The 17461-nt window shown below is 48.3% G+C and overlaps 1 protein-coding gene across 2 annotated transcripts; it reads left to right on the plus strand.

The window, feature by feature from the left end:
• Positions 1 to 407: 407 nt before the first annotated feature.
• Positions 408 to 17072, plus strand: LOC122366477. Of its 2 annotated transcripts, none has more exons than XM_043338792.1 (2): positions 408 to 500; positions 15172 to 17072. In XM_043338792.1, exon 2 carries the CDS (start codon positions 15578 to 15580, stop codon positions 16259 to 16261), a length of 684 nt encoding a protein of 227 aa, XP_043194727.1. In that variant the 5' UTR covers positions 408 to 500; positions 15172 to 15577; the 3' UTR covers positions 16262 to 17072. The 2 variants fall into 2 exon arrangements, with proteins under 2 accessions (XP_043194727.1, XP_043194728.1); XM_043338793.1 differs by having other exon boundaries at positions 423 to 495.
• The last annotated feature ends 389 nt before the right edge of the window (positions 17073 to 17461 follow it).

Raw genomic sequence — 17461 nt, forward strand, 5'->3', positions numbered from 1 at the left:
TTCAAATTCGTTTTGGGTGGCCAACAGCCAACGCTATATGGAAGCAATCTAATCGATTGCGATTGCTTTTGCCGCATTTCCTATTGTCACACATAAAAACCGCTGAAATATTGCGCCATTAATTGTCACCATCTGTGCTCTCATTTCAAAAGATAGGTACTTGCATATGGAAGCAAAAACAACCCCTGCATAATGACGTCATCAAAAACAGTTTATTGATAATTTTACCAATTAGAAGGCCAATATTTGGATTATTTGCACTAAAACGTGATAATATGCATATAATTGACCTTTGGAACACATTTTACTTACCATGGTACATGTAATTCTCGAGATTGGAAAAAATATTTGACGTCATGTGGACCCCACATCACTTTGTTATTCACGCTGGAGACAAAGCTGACGACTGTTTAGGTTTTTCGGGATGTTTGTGGTGGGTGCGCGTCTTATGAGTGATTACAAGGGAAGAATGGTTTCCTGAAGATAGTTCAAGACGTGAGGTAAGTCATATTCACGAAAAGAAATATTCAAGAATCACAAATTTAGTGTAGTTGGATTTCACTGATGTTAATAAATCAAAATAGGAAAGAACTGAGTGATTGAGCTAATCCTTCCAAACCCTACCTTATCTTAGGTGTATGTACACAAAATTTAGAGGCCATGTGGGCATGTAGGACCTGATCTTTACGATTTTTACTTCCTCTGTTGTTGCTAGTGTGCATGAGTTAAAAACATGAAAGCAGATAACCTTCATCGGATGTCAAGTTAGGATTCGAGGGCATTGACGGAGTGCCAGACTGGAAAAAAATCCATGCTACCATCAACATGTCCGGCATAATTGGTGAATGGCACCAAAATTACAGCGCAGTGTCTGGCATGACTCAGTGTTCCAAAGTTTTGGAGTAAGGATGAACGAAAAAAATTGGCGGAAGTGAAATTTAAGAATTTCATAAATTCTGGCACGAGACGATAAGATCTGAACCTAGCTTACCTTACTCACTACACTCTACATTTGAATTGAGTACCCATTTTTCCATCAGTTGACATTCTCTCATGTGATTGGAACAGTTTGGATAAAATAGGTGTGATTTCTTGGCACAAATATCAAAATTTCAGCGCAAAACTGCGCTGAATTTAGGTGCATGAGAGCCACAAGGTGTTTGGCATAGTGTATGGATTTTTGCAGTCTGGAGTGAGGGGTCCAAGATATGCTTGGGTAGCGGTGGTGGCCGAACACCTTCAATTAAGGGGGGCACTGCTGACTTTGGACTTTGGTCCCATTCTTTCAATGCAAAGCCCATAGGGCTGATGTTAAAATGCCAAAATCAAAGGGGGGCATGGTTCCCCATTGCCCCCCGTTCCACCACCTATGTTGGGTAGGTTATTTCAACTGTTGACTGCCCTGACACTCTTTACTCAAGCTTGTGGTAATAGTAATCCGAAGCTTAGCATCCCACAAAGATGCCAGATATGAGATAGGGTTCTATGAGGATCCAATCCTTTTTTACCATATTCTACCTACTCGTATAGGTACATACCTACCTACTTCATGGAAAAACATTTGCATGCATGCAAGTAGGTACCTACCTACGTGCTTGCTTGAAGTATGAAGTTTCTTGGGCACGCAAACAGTGAATAATATGTGAGGCCTTGGTGTTCAGCTGCTTACAAACTGACTTCTGATATTATTCCATCATGCTATACCGTAAAACGGGGTGTTAAGGGACAGTTTTGAGGTGTTTTGTTATATAACTCAAGAAGGGTTGGAGATAGAAGCATCAAATTGTCAGCATTTTATGTGGAATTTGGTGCTTTACATGCCTGCCACGTTAAAGTTTTTAAGATTTATACCTGCATATTATTTTTTATTATTTTTCATCACTGTCCCTTAGCACCCCAATGTGGGGTGTTAAGGGACACCTATATTATTCCAAGAAATGGTCATCAAATGCCCACAATTGGGGTGTGGAAGGGCACATTATTTATTTATTGAAATGTTTTGCATATTCTGTCACAAAACAAGTCAGGTTCATTCACCACTAATGACCTTTTTAGCCAATTACGTGTAATGCAGTTTACGCTTGTGGAAAAGTGCTAATTATAAGGTAAACAGAACCAAAAAGTACCCTTCTGTCATCAATAAAAACCCATGTTGAAGCTAGTCACTTGTCATTATGTTGTCCTCTTTGTTTTAGCCTTTTTTATGATGATATCACATTTACCTAAATCAGTCTCCATTGACCCATCATTGTAAAAGAGAGTGTTGAGATGTTTTGTTACATAACTAAAGATGTGTTAGAGATAAAAGCATGAACTTGCCAGCATTTTATGTGGAATCTGGTGTTTTCCATGCCTACTTAATTAATTTATATTTAGATATTATTTTTTATTTTTTCTTCCCTGTCCCTTAGCACTCCACATCCACCTCAAAATATGCATGTATCCGGAAAAGAGGAAGCGGATGATAAATTAATGGGTGGATTTGCACAAGTTTTTCAGGAAACATGTGCAATACATGTGACAATACACCTATGCATTCATTTTCCCTGTACACCCACTAGTTTATGTGGTACACACAAAGTTTTGGAGATGTTTCAATTTTGTGAAAATGTAGCATGATTTTCAAATCCATTTTTGAACCAAATCACTTGCATGAAAAACCATACCACTTTATCCTATGGTCAAGAGCAAAACAGTGTCAACTACCACACTGAAGTTGTTATTGAACCTTCTCAAATTAGGAAGTTAATATGACTCAAAGTTTTTCCCATGCAACTGTCCCTTAACACCCCACTGTCCCTTAACACCCCATTTTACGGTACTGACAAAAGAGCAAATATTCAATATGTGTCTGTTAAGGTATTGGGATGTATTTATGGCTCACCTGCTAAGTGGTGCTGATAGGCTTCCTCACCAGAACCTTCAATGGGGAAAAGGACAGACAGGAAGCATGAAGATAGGGATGCGCCAGCCGCAAATCTCAAATGGGTAAAGCACGGGAGAGGTTGGGATGGTGTGTCTGCTGGTTATGTGCTGATGCTGTTCATTAGGTATAGTGCTTAAAGGTAACGTCTTGCACCTTAACATTAGTTTTGAGCTGACATAGTTATGTAGCCAAGTCTGGGGCATTCAGGCTTAGAAACCATGTTCTGCCTTGGTCCCAAGTTTTACAAGTGCCTGGTGTTGAAGAAGTTTGTTCCTTCTATAACACATTGTGCCTTCACAAGGCAGTATCTCTAAACCATTGGTGTTGGTCTACTTAAGTGATCTTCTTCTAGCATCTCCATTAGGGTGCATCAAACGCCCCACTTTTTCGAAAAATTTCTACGAACCCCCTGTCACCAAAATTAATTTGTTACGTATCCTAAATGTATCAACCATGCCAAATTTCAAGAATTTCTGAAGCCATCTAGGGGGTCCGCATTGACCCTAAAGTTAACGAAATTTCATGAAATTGATCATTAATGGCGCTTAATTACGAATTATTTAAAATTATTCTTAGGTCAAAATATCTTTTAGAATCGCTAAACATTGCAAGTGCTATCCTAAAACTGCCCACCAAATCAATCTGAAATGTATCTGATTTCACCTATAGGAGTCTTGACACTCGCCCGTATTGGTGTTTTGTGTGCGTCTAACGTACAGGAGCTGGACCCTCTTGCTGTTCGGTCTCTGATTAAGCCAGAGCTTCACGGAAAAACTAGCGTGTTTCCCGTAACGAGAAGAGGCAGATGATATCAATTTCTACGGTCCTAGGTCATTGGTTGACCTTCCAGGTCAGGTCAATGACCCAAAAGTCGGGAAAATCGGGACCTGGTAGAACTTCGTGAATTGAGTTTGTTGTAGTTTTTCGGGGTGCTGATTACGATTTTCAGATCAGCTTTGATCAAAGATGATGTCTCTATGCATTTAGGCTTGGTCGGGTCAGGTCAGGTCAGGTCAACCAGTCGGAGTCCTGCCAGCTATCCATAGTAGGTGTAAATCACCACCGACAGCTTCGAAATATTACGAAGGCTTCGAATAAATATTACGAAATATTACGATTAATATGTTACGAAGGCAACAAAACTACTTCGTAAGTGTTCAATGCTCAAACGTTTCAATGTAGTCACGCTTACGAGATGAGTAGACATTAGACAATGCTCTTATCATCAGACGCTACTGCAGTGTCAGTGCGTCTGCTTTTTGAAAGGCCTGCGCTCTCTCTCGTCTTTCTGGGCCATGTATCTGGTGCAACAACTATATAGCGCGGTGCAACAACTACATATACCTATAGCGCCAACCATTCAGCGTTGCATCCACTCGTCGACGCACGGGGAAGGGTCTTTCACAAGGAGATGAAACTCCAGAAAGTAGCAACTGGCATGTCTCAGATATTCCATTCCGGTCACCTGAGGTTCCGGAGGTTTCGTTCACGTGATCGTGACCTATTGTTTTGGGTCAATGGGGTAAATATGAAAACCGAGTCAGAATGATCATCGCCAGTCACACCCCGGCAAGACCGCGCCCAAACCTCGGCAACATTCAATAGAGCAAGTGGCGGCAACAAAACGAAGATATCAAGTTCGGACGTCGCTACTGAAACCGCAAGGTCGTTGACAACGTCGGATACACCTGTCTGCGAGGGATGAGAGTCCAGACTTGGGATGCTCCACAGGGACTTGGTCCATCATGAGGTCGCCGAACAATTACCGACGGGAAGAGCGGCTTACTCTTGTTGTCGTCGAAGACGTGCTATCAAATTACATGAGAATTATTCACGGATTGCTAAAAAGATACTAACGAGTCACTCTAAACCAATAATAGCGGTTTTAACATTTGCCTCAACATGAGTTCGTCTCAAACCGGTTTTGTCAGGGCTGCATGCGTGACAAAGTAACTTCATTTGGTTTTGACGCTGCCATGGTCGACTAGGAATTTCAGGCTTCATATCGGCGACCTCATCATCGTGTGCGTCTTCTGCGAGCCCAGAGTCGAAGTATCGAAGTCATGTCGTTGAATCGCAAAACCATAAAATAAGCAAGAACCGCTCTAACCCAAGAAAACCCAAGTTAATCATTGGAACTTAACGAAGCGATTTGTTCCAGACTTCCCTCCCAGCAAAAGCCCTACTTCCTAAATATAGGTAATGCGTATCAGTTGGCTAAGCTGAAACTATCTATAGTTATTATTTTCGTGCTTAATTTAGGCTTATTGAGGAAAAATCGCGATGATCTCAAATACTCTAAGTGATGTCAAAGGACGTCATATAGGGCACAAGTTGAATACAAACCAGGCATCAGTCCACGAAAACGGGGCACAAAAATAAATTTCAATTCCTGAAACATATTTGGATCATATTTGGCGCTAACTGAGCACTACTCAGTTAGCGCCAAAACAGATACATAAAAAACAATACAGAAACTGCTCAGTGAGCAGTTTCTGTATCACTACCTATGGGCATAATGGAGGTGTCACGTGACTGACCTGACCTCAGGCGACCTTTACGGAAAAGAAAATCAGAGGAAAAAAGCTGTAAAAATTTGAAAGCTTGTGATTTCCTAAGTTTCGTCTCCCTGCGAAAGATGCCCCGACTCTGAGAGCGCTGCGAATCTATGCAGCATTCTTAGACCATCGAGAGGTTCGCATATGACGTCATAGGTCACTGACCTGACCTGATATCAAAATGCAGCAAATGCCAAATGTTCAGGCTTAAGTATCAAAGGTCAGCTAAGCCAAATTAAAGTTCCCTAACCGGACGTGTTTCGACCGATCGCGACAAAAACAGCAGTGGTCGCACCAACCCCCTCCATCGGGGAAGGTTAAGTGATGAAGCATGTTCATAGCTGATGCGGACCCCCTAGATGGCATCCGATATAATTTTAATCTTGCACAGCGTCATTGTGCTACTACAGGGTGTCTCAAAAGTTCGCTTACACATTTCCCATGTCAATAAAGCATATAAGAACCGGCCAAAAATCTAAGGTTTTGGTGTCCGTGTGTACACTAGACAAATATGCATGCTTTGACAACTGATTCGGAAGGTTGGAAACCAAACCCTTTGCTGTATCTCCAAAAATATTTGCCCATACCGATTTTCGTCACTCCGTCAGCTGCCGGAGGCTGATAAAAGGTTACCAGCTTTCAAGCTCTTGTAGGGGAATCCCCCGCAGTTTCTGCGTCGGATTTAGGTTTGACGAGCTCCCCGGCAACATCCGCCTCTCCCTGAAAGCCGATAGCTTGCATCGACACCATCCGTGAGTATTTTGTAGGTCTTCTCTGGCGCTAACTCCTTCATGAATGACTGGCGCCGACCTCCCAAGCACCATTTTTCTTTTCAAAACAACCCCATTCCTGAACAAATGGGAAGTGCCAGGGGCAAATTTTTCGCAGCATATCGTAGCAGAATGTGTCGGCCATCTGTTTCTTAGACACATTTTGCAAAATTTGCAAATCCCGAACGCTCGTCATTCCCAATGCCAAGACCTTCGCTGGGTTCCGGAGTGTTTTCCTCAGGAGAGGTTCTGCTTTGTAAACGGCCAAAACCTGTCCATCGTGCGGTTTTGTCCGGATTTTGTGTGTAAAAGAAAGCTATTTGCTCCAGATCTGCCTCTTGAAACTTCGTTAGATAAAACTTTACATTAATTGACACTTTTGGAGGGTCACTTGTCCTCGGCATTGACGATTTTCGCATTATTTTCCCTCAAAATTTAGCGTTATAGATATTATAAACAATTTTAAATGATATTTTGTCTTTATTTTATGATGACCTGCAATTTTTGAAACTGGGTAACCTCTGTCTGTTAGCTTCTAGTCAGTTTTCAATAGTTAGGACTGCATTTTCAGCTGCTTTCCGGAGCACGAGTCTGCTGCGGTACAAGGGTCGTTCAAAGCGCTGTTAGTCTCGCATGGTTTTGTCCTTCAAAAATTTTAGCCACCGTTTTTATTTGATGACCATCATGTTGTACTCATCCTCGCCGACACCTTGCCATGTGTCATTTCCGACCTAACCATTCCCGTTACTCGTGAAGCAGAGAGTTTCTCAGCCGACCCGAGTATGCGACCTCCATTTTCATGCCTGATCCATGGTCAGAGGTGAACCCTTTTTGTGTGCTCATGAAGGGTCGAATGCGCTTGAAAACAATGAAGCTGCTTGAGGAAGGTTGTTGCCAATGTCCATGCAAAATTTCGACTGCTAATTTCATGTTGATTCAGAATTATTGACAAAAAAGCATGGCTGGTACCTGTAAGCGAACTTTTGAGACACCCTGTAGTGGAACAAAGTGAATCAACAGACAGATCGATTTGAAGACATCGGGGCGTTTGATGCACCCTAAGATTCTCCATGTAAAGTGGGGCTAGTACGGCGCTGAGCGGGTTGCCCATAGCCAAGCCTGATTTTTGGACGAATTCTCTGCTGACGAATTGAAAAGACCCGAAGCTGACGCATAGTTGGACTAAGCCGATAAAATGTTCTTTCGGTAGGGGGGCGCTGTGTGTCATCGATGCCCTGTAGGACGCGGCGAACCGCATGCATGGCTACTTCTACGCTCACATAAGTGAAAAGTGACTTCACATCAAACGAGACCATCCTCTTCCCTCTCACATCTGCGTCTTTTAGCCGGTCGAGAAGGTCAGCGGAACTCTTCAGGTGTGAGCAGCTGATGCTCCCCAACGCGGCTGATAGTTTGGTGAGACATTTTGCGAGGCGGTGTGGGGCACTGTCCACCCCCGAGGTGATGGGGCGCATGGGGATGCCTTCTTTGTGAAGCTTTGGCAGACCCATCGTCTGTGCTGATCTTGGGTTTCTCTTCCAAAAGGTACTGTAAACGCTTGCCCCTTTCTGATCGCCTTAGAAGTTTTCTGGCTTCTTTGTTAAACTTTTCGGACTCTTTCTTACAAGAGTCGGAAGGAACTTCCTCGTAGACGATGGCATCTGGGATCTGATAGGAGTTCGTTCATTTTTTCGTCATATGTTGAACGGTCCAGGATGACAACACCTCCACCCTTGTCACTTGAGCTAATGACGATGTTGTCGTCTTTAGCGAGGTCTTTCAGGCTAAGCATATAGCGTCTGGGAATCGAGAGATGAGAAGAGGAAGCCATCGTCTTCAGACATGTGACAAATCCTTGTTTGAAGCCTTTGTCCACCTCCGAGTCAGTAGACTTGATGTTTCTCATCATGAAGGCTAGGTAGCTTTTACTGTTCTTGCCAGTGTCAAATTTGAGTCCCAGTGACAGCGCTTCAGTTTCTACTTGACTGAGTGGCCGACTAGACAAGTTGGTGATCAGGCGAGCATCTCCAGCATGTTTTCAAGAGCTTGATGCGCAGAGCCGGGACAGTTTGCCCAGTAACAGTTGTAGGTGCCTTTTCGCCTTGCCTTTTAATTGTTCCTCGAGGTGTGCTGGAAAGGGCTGCCGGAAACGACTTTTTTAAAATGGCTGCTCTGTTGCTTAAAGTTTCGGAGTTTCCACACCATCCTCTAGATAAGCTCTTGCAGCCTTTGAACGGGTGCTGTTTCGAGTACAGTTGACGAGGTGCAGAACGAGGGAGAACTTGCTCTTCTATGCAGTCTTTCAAAAATAATGCTTGGTTCTCAGTTCAAAAATATTTCTCGCGTAGATAATACTCTCGTCTTATTTCCAGCTCACCTCGAGTAACAATTAAAACGCAAGGCGAAAAGGCACCTCTAACTGTTACTACAGGGTGACACAAAAAAACGGTCATCACCAAATTTCGAATAACTTCGGAAGTTTTATTCAGATCATCACCAAACTTCGGCCACTTAAGGTCACACCTATGTAGCATACATCCACCAAGTTTCAAGTCTTCACTACGAATACTTTTAGTACAGTGTGTGTTTTACTGACGCTCCACAATGTGCTCCAGGTGAGCGACACGGCGCTGCAGGGCGTTGGCACACTTGCATCCGGCGGGCAAAGTTGTCGATAACCCGATGGCTGTGCACTTAACAGAGTGCAATGGCCTCTGGAGTCAGTGCTCAGGGGGTGTGCTACCCCTGAAACGTTATTCTTATCGGGTTATCGGCAACTTTGCCCGCCGGATGCAGGTGTGCCTACGCCCTGCAGCGCCGGGGCGCTCACCTGGAGCACATTGTGGAGCGTCCGTAAAACACACACTGTACTTAAAGTATTCGTAGTGAAGACTTGAAACTTGGTGGATGTCTGCTACATTGGTGTGACCTAAAGTGGCCGAAGTTTGGTGATGATCTGAATAAAACTTCCGAAGTTATTCGAATTTTGGTGATGACCGCTTTTTTTGTCACCCTGTGGATAAACTGTCCCGGCTATGCGCATCAAGCTCTTGGAAACATGCTGGAGATGCTCGCCTGATCACCAACTTGTCTAGTCGGCCACCCAGTCAAGAAGAAACTGAAGCGCTGTCACTGGGACTCAAATTTGGCACTGGCAAGAACAGTAAAAGACTTCATAATGAGTAACATCAAGTTTACTGACTCGGAGGTGGGCAAAGGCTTCAAACAAGGGTTTTTCACATGTCTGAAGACGATGGCTTCCTCTTCTCATCTCTCGATTCCCAGACGCTACATGCTTAGCCCGAAAGAGCTCGCTAAAGACGACAACATCGTCATTAGCTCAAGTGACAAGGATGGAGGGGTTGTCATCCTCAACCGTTCAACATATGACGAAAAAATGAACGAATTCCTATCAGATGCCACCGTCTACGAGGAAGTTCCTTCCGGCTCTTGTAAGAAAGCGTGCGAAAAGCTTAACAAAGAAGCCAGAAAACTTCTAAGGCGATCAGAAAGGGGCAAGCGTGTACAGTACCTTTTGGAAGAGGAACCAAGATCAGCACAGATGAAGGGTCTGCCAAAGCTTCACAAAGAAGGCGGCCCCACGCGCCCCATCACTTCGGGGGTGGACAGTGCCCCACACCGCCTCGCAAAATGTCTCACCAAACAGCTATCAGCCGCGTTGGGGAGCATCAGCTGCTCACACCTGAAGAATTCCGCTGACCTTCTCGACCGGCTAAAAGACGCAGATGTGAGAGGGAAGAGGATGGTCTCGTTTGATGTGAAGTCACTTTTCACTAATGTGAGCGTAGAAGTAGCCATACATGCGGTTCACCGCGTCCTACAGGGCATCGATGACACACAGCGCCCCCCTACCGAAAGAACATTTTATCGGCTTAGTCCAACTATGCGTCAGCTTCGGGTCTTTTCAATTCGTCAGACGAGTGATTCAGTATTGATTGTTTTGTCCTCATGATCATGAAGCTCGTTTTAGTCTCGTTCATTTTCAGAGAGTTTCGTGGAAACCACTTTTCTATTGCGGAAATAGAGCACTCGACTCAATCTCTGAGGTCAGTGATGTCGTTCTCGGAAGGATGGGCCCTGTCGTTCGCGCAAGAAATTATTTTACCATAAGGAATAAAATAATCTGTCTCCTGTCAGTGAGATAAGTTTCAAACCAGTGGGAAGGCATGCTACACCAGGCCAGCTTCTCGATGAGGGCGCCGTAATCGACGCTGTCAAACGCTTTGCTCAAATCCACTGCCGTTATCGACGGCAGCAGGCCCTGGTCGGTGTTGTCTGGCACCCAGGTGACGTCGATCAGAGCGCCCTAAATCGAGTTTACAGTCTGTCTTAAAAGTACCTACCGCGCAAAGTAACGGTGGATCCATCAAAGCTGACCGAGGAAGAGCCTGCTATAATTTGAAATTTACCGAACCAATTGACCTGGGGAATGGAAGAGGATGTCGATTGCTTCGGTGACGGTCAGGCTTGATGGATCCCCCGCACTGTTGCGCGGTACTTTCAAGACAGACTATACATACGTACAATATTTTCGGTTACTTTGGTCAAGACGCTCAGTAAAGATATGGGTCTAAAATTGCTTGGCAATGTGCGGTCACTATGTAGATTTAAAAATCGGCACAATGCACGTCGTTTTACAAGCCGAGGAAAAGACACCGGAGACCAGTAATGCGTTCACTCTGCGCAGCAGCAGCGGACCTTCCGCAGGGTAACACTGCCTGACTGTTAGCAGAGGGACCCCGTCGGCACCGGCGGCCGACAGCTCCGTCAGCGTCGCCGGGTGAGCTTAAACATAGCGGCGCAGACTCTCACTGGTCTTACGAGCCGCGACTTATCTTCACTCACTGTCACCCCTGCCGCCAGTCGGAAGCCCACAGGGGAGACAAAGTCATTGAGTGCGTCGGGATCAGGCAGTAGTCACATGGGCGTCATCACTTTCGCTCCCAGATGACAGGCCAAATTTCCGCATGGTGCTCCAAAATCCGCGAAAATCTTTAGAGAGCTTTTGCTGTTTAACTGCTTTTTCAGGGACAGATACAGCGCTTTGTCATCAGGCTGTGTAAACGGCTGCCAATCGGCTTGTGTAATGTTTTAAGCATTAATGGCCTCCCCCACCTAAGCTAGAGCGTCCTGGAGCCACGGGCAGTGGGGCCGGCGCGTCCGCACACTACTGATTCTGGACACTGTTTATCGGTTAGACTGTTCCAGGTGCGCATAAAGATGTCCAGCAGCACGTGAGCATCAGTGGCGCTACCCAACTCTTCCAAATCAGACAACAAAAAGTCCAGGCTCAGTGTGTCCCAGTCAGTGCAGAGCCGGGCCCTGCACCGTACTGACTCAGAGCATGCAACGGCGGCTCTGAGGGCTCTCTACCGGTTATGCTGAGGTGCCTACCGAAGGCACCACATAAGCCCTTAGTCTCGCTGAGCTTTAATCCCATACCGGCCTTCTGAGCGCGCAACGCCAGTGCACTAATGGTCCCACACCGCTAACTGTAAGGACGTCATACCGAGGTAACTGAGGGTCCCACATAGGCTCATCATGGCTATGGCCACTCACCGGTGACTCTGAGAGTCCTGACCGGCGACTCTGAGGGTCCTTCACTAGCCATCACCGGTCCCTGAGAGCACCGCCTGAGGGTATCACTCCAAAACCTCAACGGATCCCGCACCCTCAGTGAGGGCCCCACACCGACGCCTCTGAGAGCCCCAAAGGGTAACCGATAATCGAAGCGCTTCTGAAGGCGACACACTGACATCTTTACCACGCTGATCTTTTGGGTCCCACCCACAGGGCTTCTGAAAACAGTACACAACTTGCAATCACGCTGAACTCTTGACCAACGCCGGCCTCTGATGACCCCTAAGCTTTCGAGCCTGCCTAAAGAAGGCCTGTCCCATGCGAGAGCCTGCAGGACAGGATCCAGCCACAGACCTCTTGGCACTCACTCACTCAAGTCCTACGGTAGTCCGAAAACTTAATAAGTGCTCAGCTTCAGATGACTCTGTCACACTCATGGTGAGTCTGGCTGCGCGCATAGGGTATTACTCGTTGGCTCGGGAGGCTCACATCAAGCGATCGCATAGGGCCATTTCGGGGCTTCGAAGGTCGTTCGTGCGAACAGAGCGTCTCACCAGGCTCTCATGGGCTGAGTTTGCTTGGCGAGTCCCTTTCACTCATTGAGCCCAAAATGTAACACTTTGTGTTGGGCAGCGTACAGTCTGTCTTAAAAGTACCGCGCAAAGTGACGGTGGATCCATCAAGCCTGACCGAGGAAGGGCCTGCTATAATTTGAAAGTCACCGAACCAATGGAGCTGGGGAATGGACGAGGATGTCCATTGCTTCGGTGACTCAAATTTGGCAGTCCTTCATCGGTCAGGCTTGATGGATCCACCGTCACTTTGCGCGGTACTTTTAAGACAGACTGTACAGTGTCCGTCAAAATGTGTGCACGTCCCCTTCACATGCGCACGTTCAGAGTAGCAACCAAACCGTGATAGCCATGAAAATGAAACCTCGGTCCACACGAGATTCAGCTATCGGGCAAGTTTCAGCGCCATTCGCCGAGTTAATTGGTAGTTTTTGTAAGCGCAACAATTTAAGCAGTAAGCACCCCTGACCTGACACACGTCACGTGTCGTGTCGGTCACCAATATGCATCAAAAGTAGTTGTTACTTCATGATTGAAGAAGTAGATCTCCATCTCCCTGATATAGCACCGCTTGTCGATCGGTCGGACGATTGATGAATCCAATTTTTAGACAAATCCATTCACTTTCAGCTCAGTTGTGCACCTCGACGTGACCCAATCCTTTTCGATCACTTTCTCGAGGCGCTCGCGATACGCCAGCGCGGCTTTCTTGCGCATCTCGACAGTGATCTCTGCGAAGGCGGCTCTAGTCCGACCTTTCAACTCTAGAAAGTTCGCCGGCCGCGTCACGTATACCTTCGACTTCACATACCCCCACATGAAAAAGTCACACGGGTGAGGTCGCGCGAGCTTGGTGGCCAGGGCAGATTGGGCGAAGCGAGCGCGGTGGACAGAGCAGATTGGGCGAAGCTCGACCTCACTCCGTGTGACTTTCATGTGGGGGTTTGTGAAGTTGAAGGTATACGTGGCGTGGCCGGCGAACATTCGGGAGTTTAAAGGTCGCATCAAAGCCACCTACGCAGAGATCGCCGTCGAGATGCACAAGAAAGCCGCGCTAGCGTACCGGCGAGCGCCTCGAGAAAGTGATCGAAAAAGATGGGCTTCACGTCGAGGTGCACAACTGAGCTGAAAGTAAATGGTTTTGTCTGAAAATTGAATGAATATAATCCCAAACGTGTACCTATATACAGGGCTATTTTTAAAGGGGGAAAGGGGGAATTTCCCCCTTCGAAAATTCCACTCTCCCTTTCAAATTGTGTCAGAATGGCTAGGGAGGGAAGGGAGAAGTTCCCCCTTTCAAAATTATTTTTGAGACCATTTTCAATTAATTTGCTATTCAGATTCTATAGTCATCGTTATTCAGATTCTAGTCATCAATCAACGTTGCTGGCGCTAAGATATGATCAATGAGTGTGGGCAGTGGCACCGCCGGGGCGGAACTTGGTATATCCGGAACTCCAGATTTGACCCGATACCGATCGGATGGTCGGTGAGACCGTCTCTTGTGTTGTCTCTTCGCACTCACTCAGGGGTGGATCCAGGAAAACTCCAAGGGGAGGGTCATGAATCGAAGTGGTGCCCCTACCTATACCCAAAATTAAAAACTCATCGGATTTATGCCACTTAATTTTGCTGGTGCCCTAATTTCATTTGGGGGGGGGGGGCTGTGGTGTCCCTGTTAGGCCGCAGGTGCCTCTGACAGGTTCGTGGTGCCGCTGGAAGGAACGTGGTGCCCCTGACAAGTCTGACGTGTCAAAGACAGACCTGTGGTGTCCCTGACATACCCATGGTGCCCCTGCGAGGCCGGTGGACCCCTGCTAGGCCGGTGATGCCCCTGCTAGGCCGGTGGTGCCCCTGGCTGGCCTGTGGTGCCACTGCTAGGCCGCTGGTGCCCCTGGGCCCTGACAGGACTGTGGTGCCCCTGACAAGCCTGGAGTGTCCCCGACAGGCATGTGGTGCCCCTGACAGGCCCGTGGTGCTCTTGCTAGGCCTGTTGTGCCCCTGACAGGCCTGTGGTGCCCCTGGTGTGCCTGTTGCCCCTAGGCCCAGACAGGACTGTGGTGCCTCTGACAAGCCTGAAGTGCCTCCGACAGGTCCGTGGTGCCCCTGTGAGGTCGATGGTGCCCCTGGCAGGTCTGTGGTGTCCCTGGCAGACCTGTGGTGCTCTTGCTAGGCCGATGGTGCCCCTGCTATGCCTGTGGTGCCCCTGTCAGGCTTGTGGGGTCCCTGCTAGGCCGGTAGTGCCCCTGGCAGACCTTTGGTGCCCCCGGGCTCCAGGGGGTCATGACCCATGTGACCCCCCTTGGATCCGCCACTGCACTCACTGACATCGGTACTGGCGTCGGCTGGAAACCGGCGGGGGACGGGGGTCATGACTTCCCCGAATTTTATTCCCCCTCAAGTTTTCCTGTAAAAGTAACCCTGCCTATGTAGTGTGAAAAAATTATCCAATTTGGTTAAGAATGCAGGAAGTTATTCAAGTTTCAAATAGGGAATTTTACGCGAGTCACCCTGTAGAACAAATTTCTTGAACGCCGACATTAGGTAGCTCTGGTGGTTGCAACCGAGATAGATGAACCATAGTTTTCAGCCTGGCCACAGACTTGGCTATCTCAACTCAAAACTGGCGCAGGTAAAGGTGGGGCAGTACCTTTAACCATTGAGCTTATTGCCGCCCTGCAGCAGGTCAGGCACCTGCAACCCAGCAGCAGCCTGCACCAGCTGACGCCCTTCCTGGATTCCAGCGGCCTGCTCAGAGTCGGCGGACGACTTCGGCACGCCCAGCGCAACTATGAGACGAAGCATAAAGTGATGTTATCTGCCCGTGGAGTTATCATCCGGCTGATCGTCACCGACCCACACAGGAAGCTCGCCCACGCCAGGACGGAGCACGTCCTGACTCACCTGAGCTAACAATACTGGATCAGGTCTCTCTGCGGCAGAGAGACCGTGAAACGATTCACACGCGCTTGCACACCCTGTCGAAAAAGGTCAGCACAGCCGCTGCCACCACGAATAGGTGACCTGCCAGCCTTCCGCATGAGCGGGCCGGCGCCAGTGTTCGCGCGAGTGGGCGTGGACTTCTTTTGACCGATGACCGTCAGGAAACGCCGAAAACGAGAGAAACGGTACGGGTGAGTGTCACTTCACATGCCTGTTCACCCGTGCGGTCCACATCTGGACACTGACTTATTCATCATGGCCATGAGACACATGATGGCCAGACGAGGCAAGGTCAGACTCGTGTGCTCTGGCAAGGTACAATTCTGCGCGCCGACGAGCGTGAGCTGCGGCAGGCGCTCCAGCACTGGCACCAGTCCAAGATCGCCGACACTCTCTCACAAGAAGGGTTTGATCGACTCTTCAAACCACCGGCCGCGCGGCACTTCGGCGGCGTGTTCGAGCACGCGGTCAGCCAAACGCGCCCTGGCAGCTATGCTTGGTGACAGGGTCGTTGACGACGAGACGCTGCAGACGGTGGTGACTGATGTCGAAGCGCTCCTGAACGGACGTCCGCTGACGCACGTCAGCACCGATCCTGACGTCTACCAACCTCTGACACCGAACTACTTCCTCATCGGACGAGCCTCCCCTCAGCTGTCGCCCGGTGTGTTCACCGACAGTGACATGTGCAGCCGACGGCGCTTGAAGCACACGCAGGTGCTGCTGGTTCATTTCCGGCAACGCTGGCGGCGGGAATATCTGCCCACGCTGACCGTGCGCTCCAAGTGGTTCAGGGACAAGACCGAGGTCAAGGTCGGAGAGCTAGTACTGCTGTCCGAAGAAAACGTAGGCCGCGTGGACATTGGCTGGTGGGACGAGTGGAGCGTGTGATACCCGGCGCAGACGGCTGTATTATTCGCGTCGTGGACGTGGCGACTGCCACCGGTCAATGTAGGCGGCCTGTCACCCGCCTCTGCCGACTGGAGTGCGACGGTAATGGCTGTTGGAGCCAGGCTGAAGTGTCTTGTGCGGTGTTAGATTTGTTTATGGTAGTGCTTCCAAGCTAGTGGTAGTCTCTGTTCGCGCACGTTCACTTCGGTAATTAATGTGAGTTCTGTGTTGTACGCTTTGCGATGGTTGTTGATGTGCCGACCATGTGACAGCACCTTCACTGCCGCCAGTGCCTCTCAAGCGTTTGTACTTAACGATATGTGCCAGTGTGTGTGTCAACGTCCAGCTGCTAAGACCGCTAAGACTGCGCCGTCACTGGTTTTATGAATGGTCGCGTGATTGTTGTCGGGAATGATCTCCGCCTCGGTGAGACACTAATGTGTATTGTACGCGAGTGTGTGTTTGTAAAGTGTGCGCGGATGCGAATAGTTTGAGCGTGTCAGTGTAGTTTGAATGATTGTTCGTGTGTGGTTTGATTTTCCGCGGATGATTGCGAAAAAAACCGGGCCGGCTATGCAAGCGAGCAAAGACGGCCGGCGCTTGGCACGGTCGGTCCGTCGCACCAGCGCACATGTGTGTGTCATGTTACCCCTGTCCTGGTTCTTATATATAGACAATATAGACTTTTATGCACAAACTTTTACATTATATAGGTATAGACTCTTTATAGACTTTTACGACAGAGGGCCCACGTGTTGTGTACCGTGAGGGCTGAGACGGGACGGGGCCGGACAGTCTTCGACGCGACTCCGCCGGTGCGAGGCTGCGCGGGCGTACGACGTGGCCGACGTGCCATTTTTTTTTTTTTAAATAAATTTAGTTCGAATGTTTGAATGGACGGATTGACAGAGCCGAGGCCAATGCTAAGCAGAGCTTGTTGCGTAGAACCCGACTCCTACCGCCCGATCGCGCAATTCCGGGTAACGGGAGAATTTAGATGCCAAAGCTTAACGTGCCCTTCAAAGCCGGACACGGCCTGTCCCACTCGACTGACTTCAACTGGCTGCGGATGCTCCCACCAACCGCAGACGATCCCCGTCAGGAGTCTCAAATATCGAGCGCCGGAGCGACTCGAACCCGGGCTCTCACTACCGGGAGTCCGGTGCTCTACCAACTGAGCAACGGGACAGGCCATAACGA

This window comes from Amphibalanus amphitrite, unplaced genomic scaffold, assembly GCF_019059575.1.
Source record: "Amphibalanus amphitrite isolate SeventyFive unplaced genomic scaffold, NRLGWU_Aamphi_draft 000810F_arrow, whole genome shotgun sequence".
NCBI lineage: Eukaryota > Metazoa > Arthropoda > Thecostraca > Balanomorpha > Balanidae > Amphibalanus > Amphibalanus amphitrite.

Bases quoted from the DNA above. Each gene is read 5' to 3' on its own strand.
- LOC122366477 (XM_043338792.1), top strand. From the start codon at position 15,578: ATGCCTGTTCACCCGTGCGGTCCACATCTGGACACTGACTTATTCATC.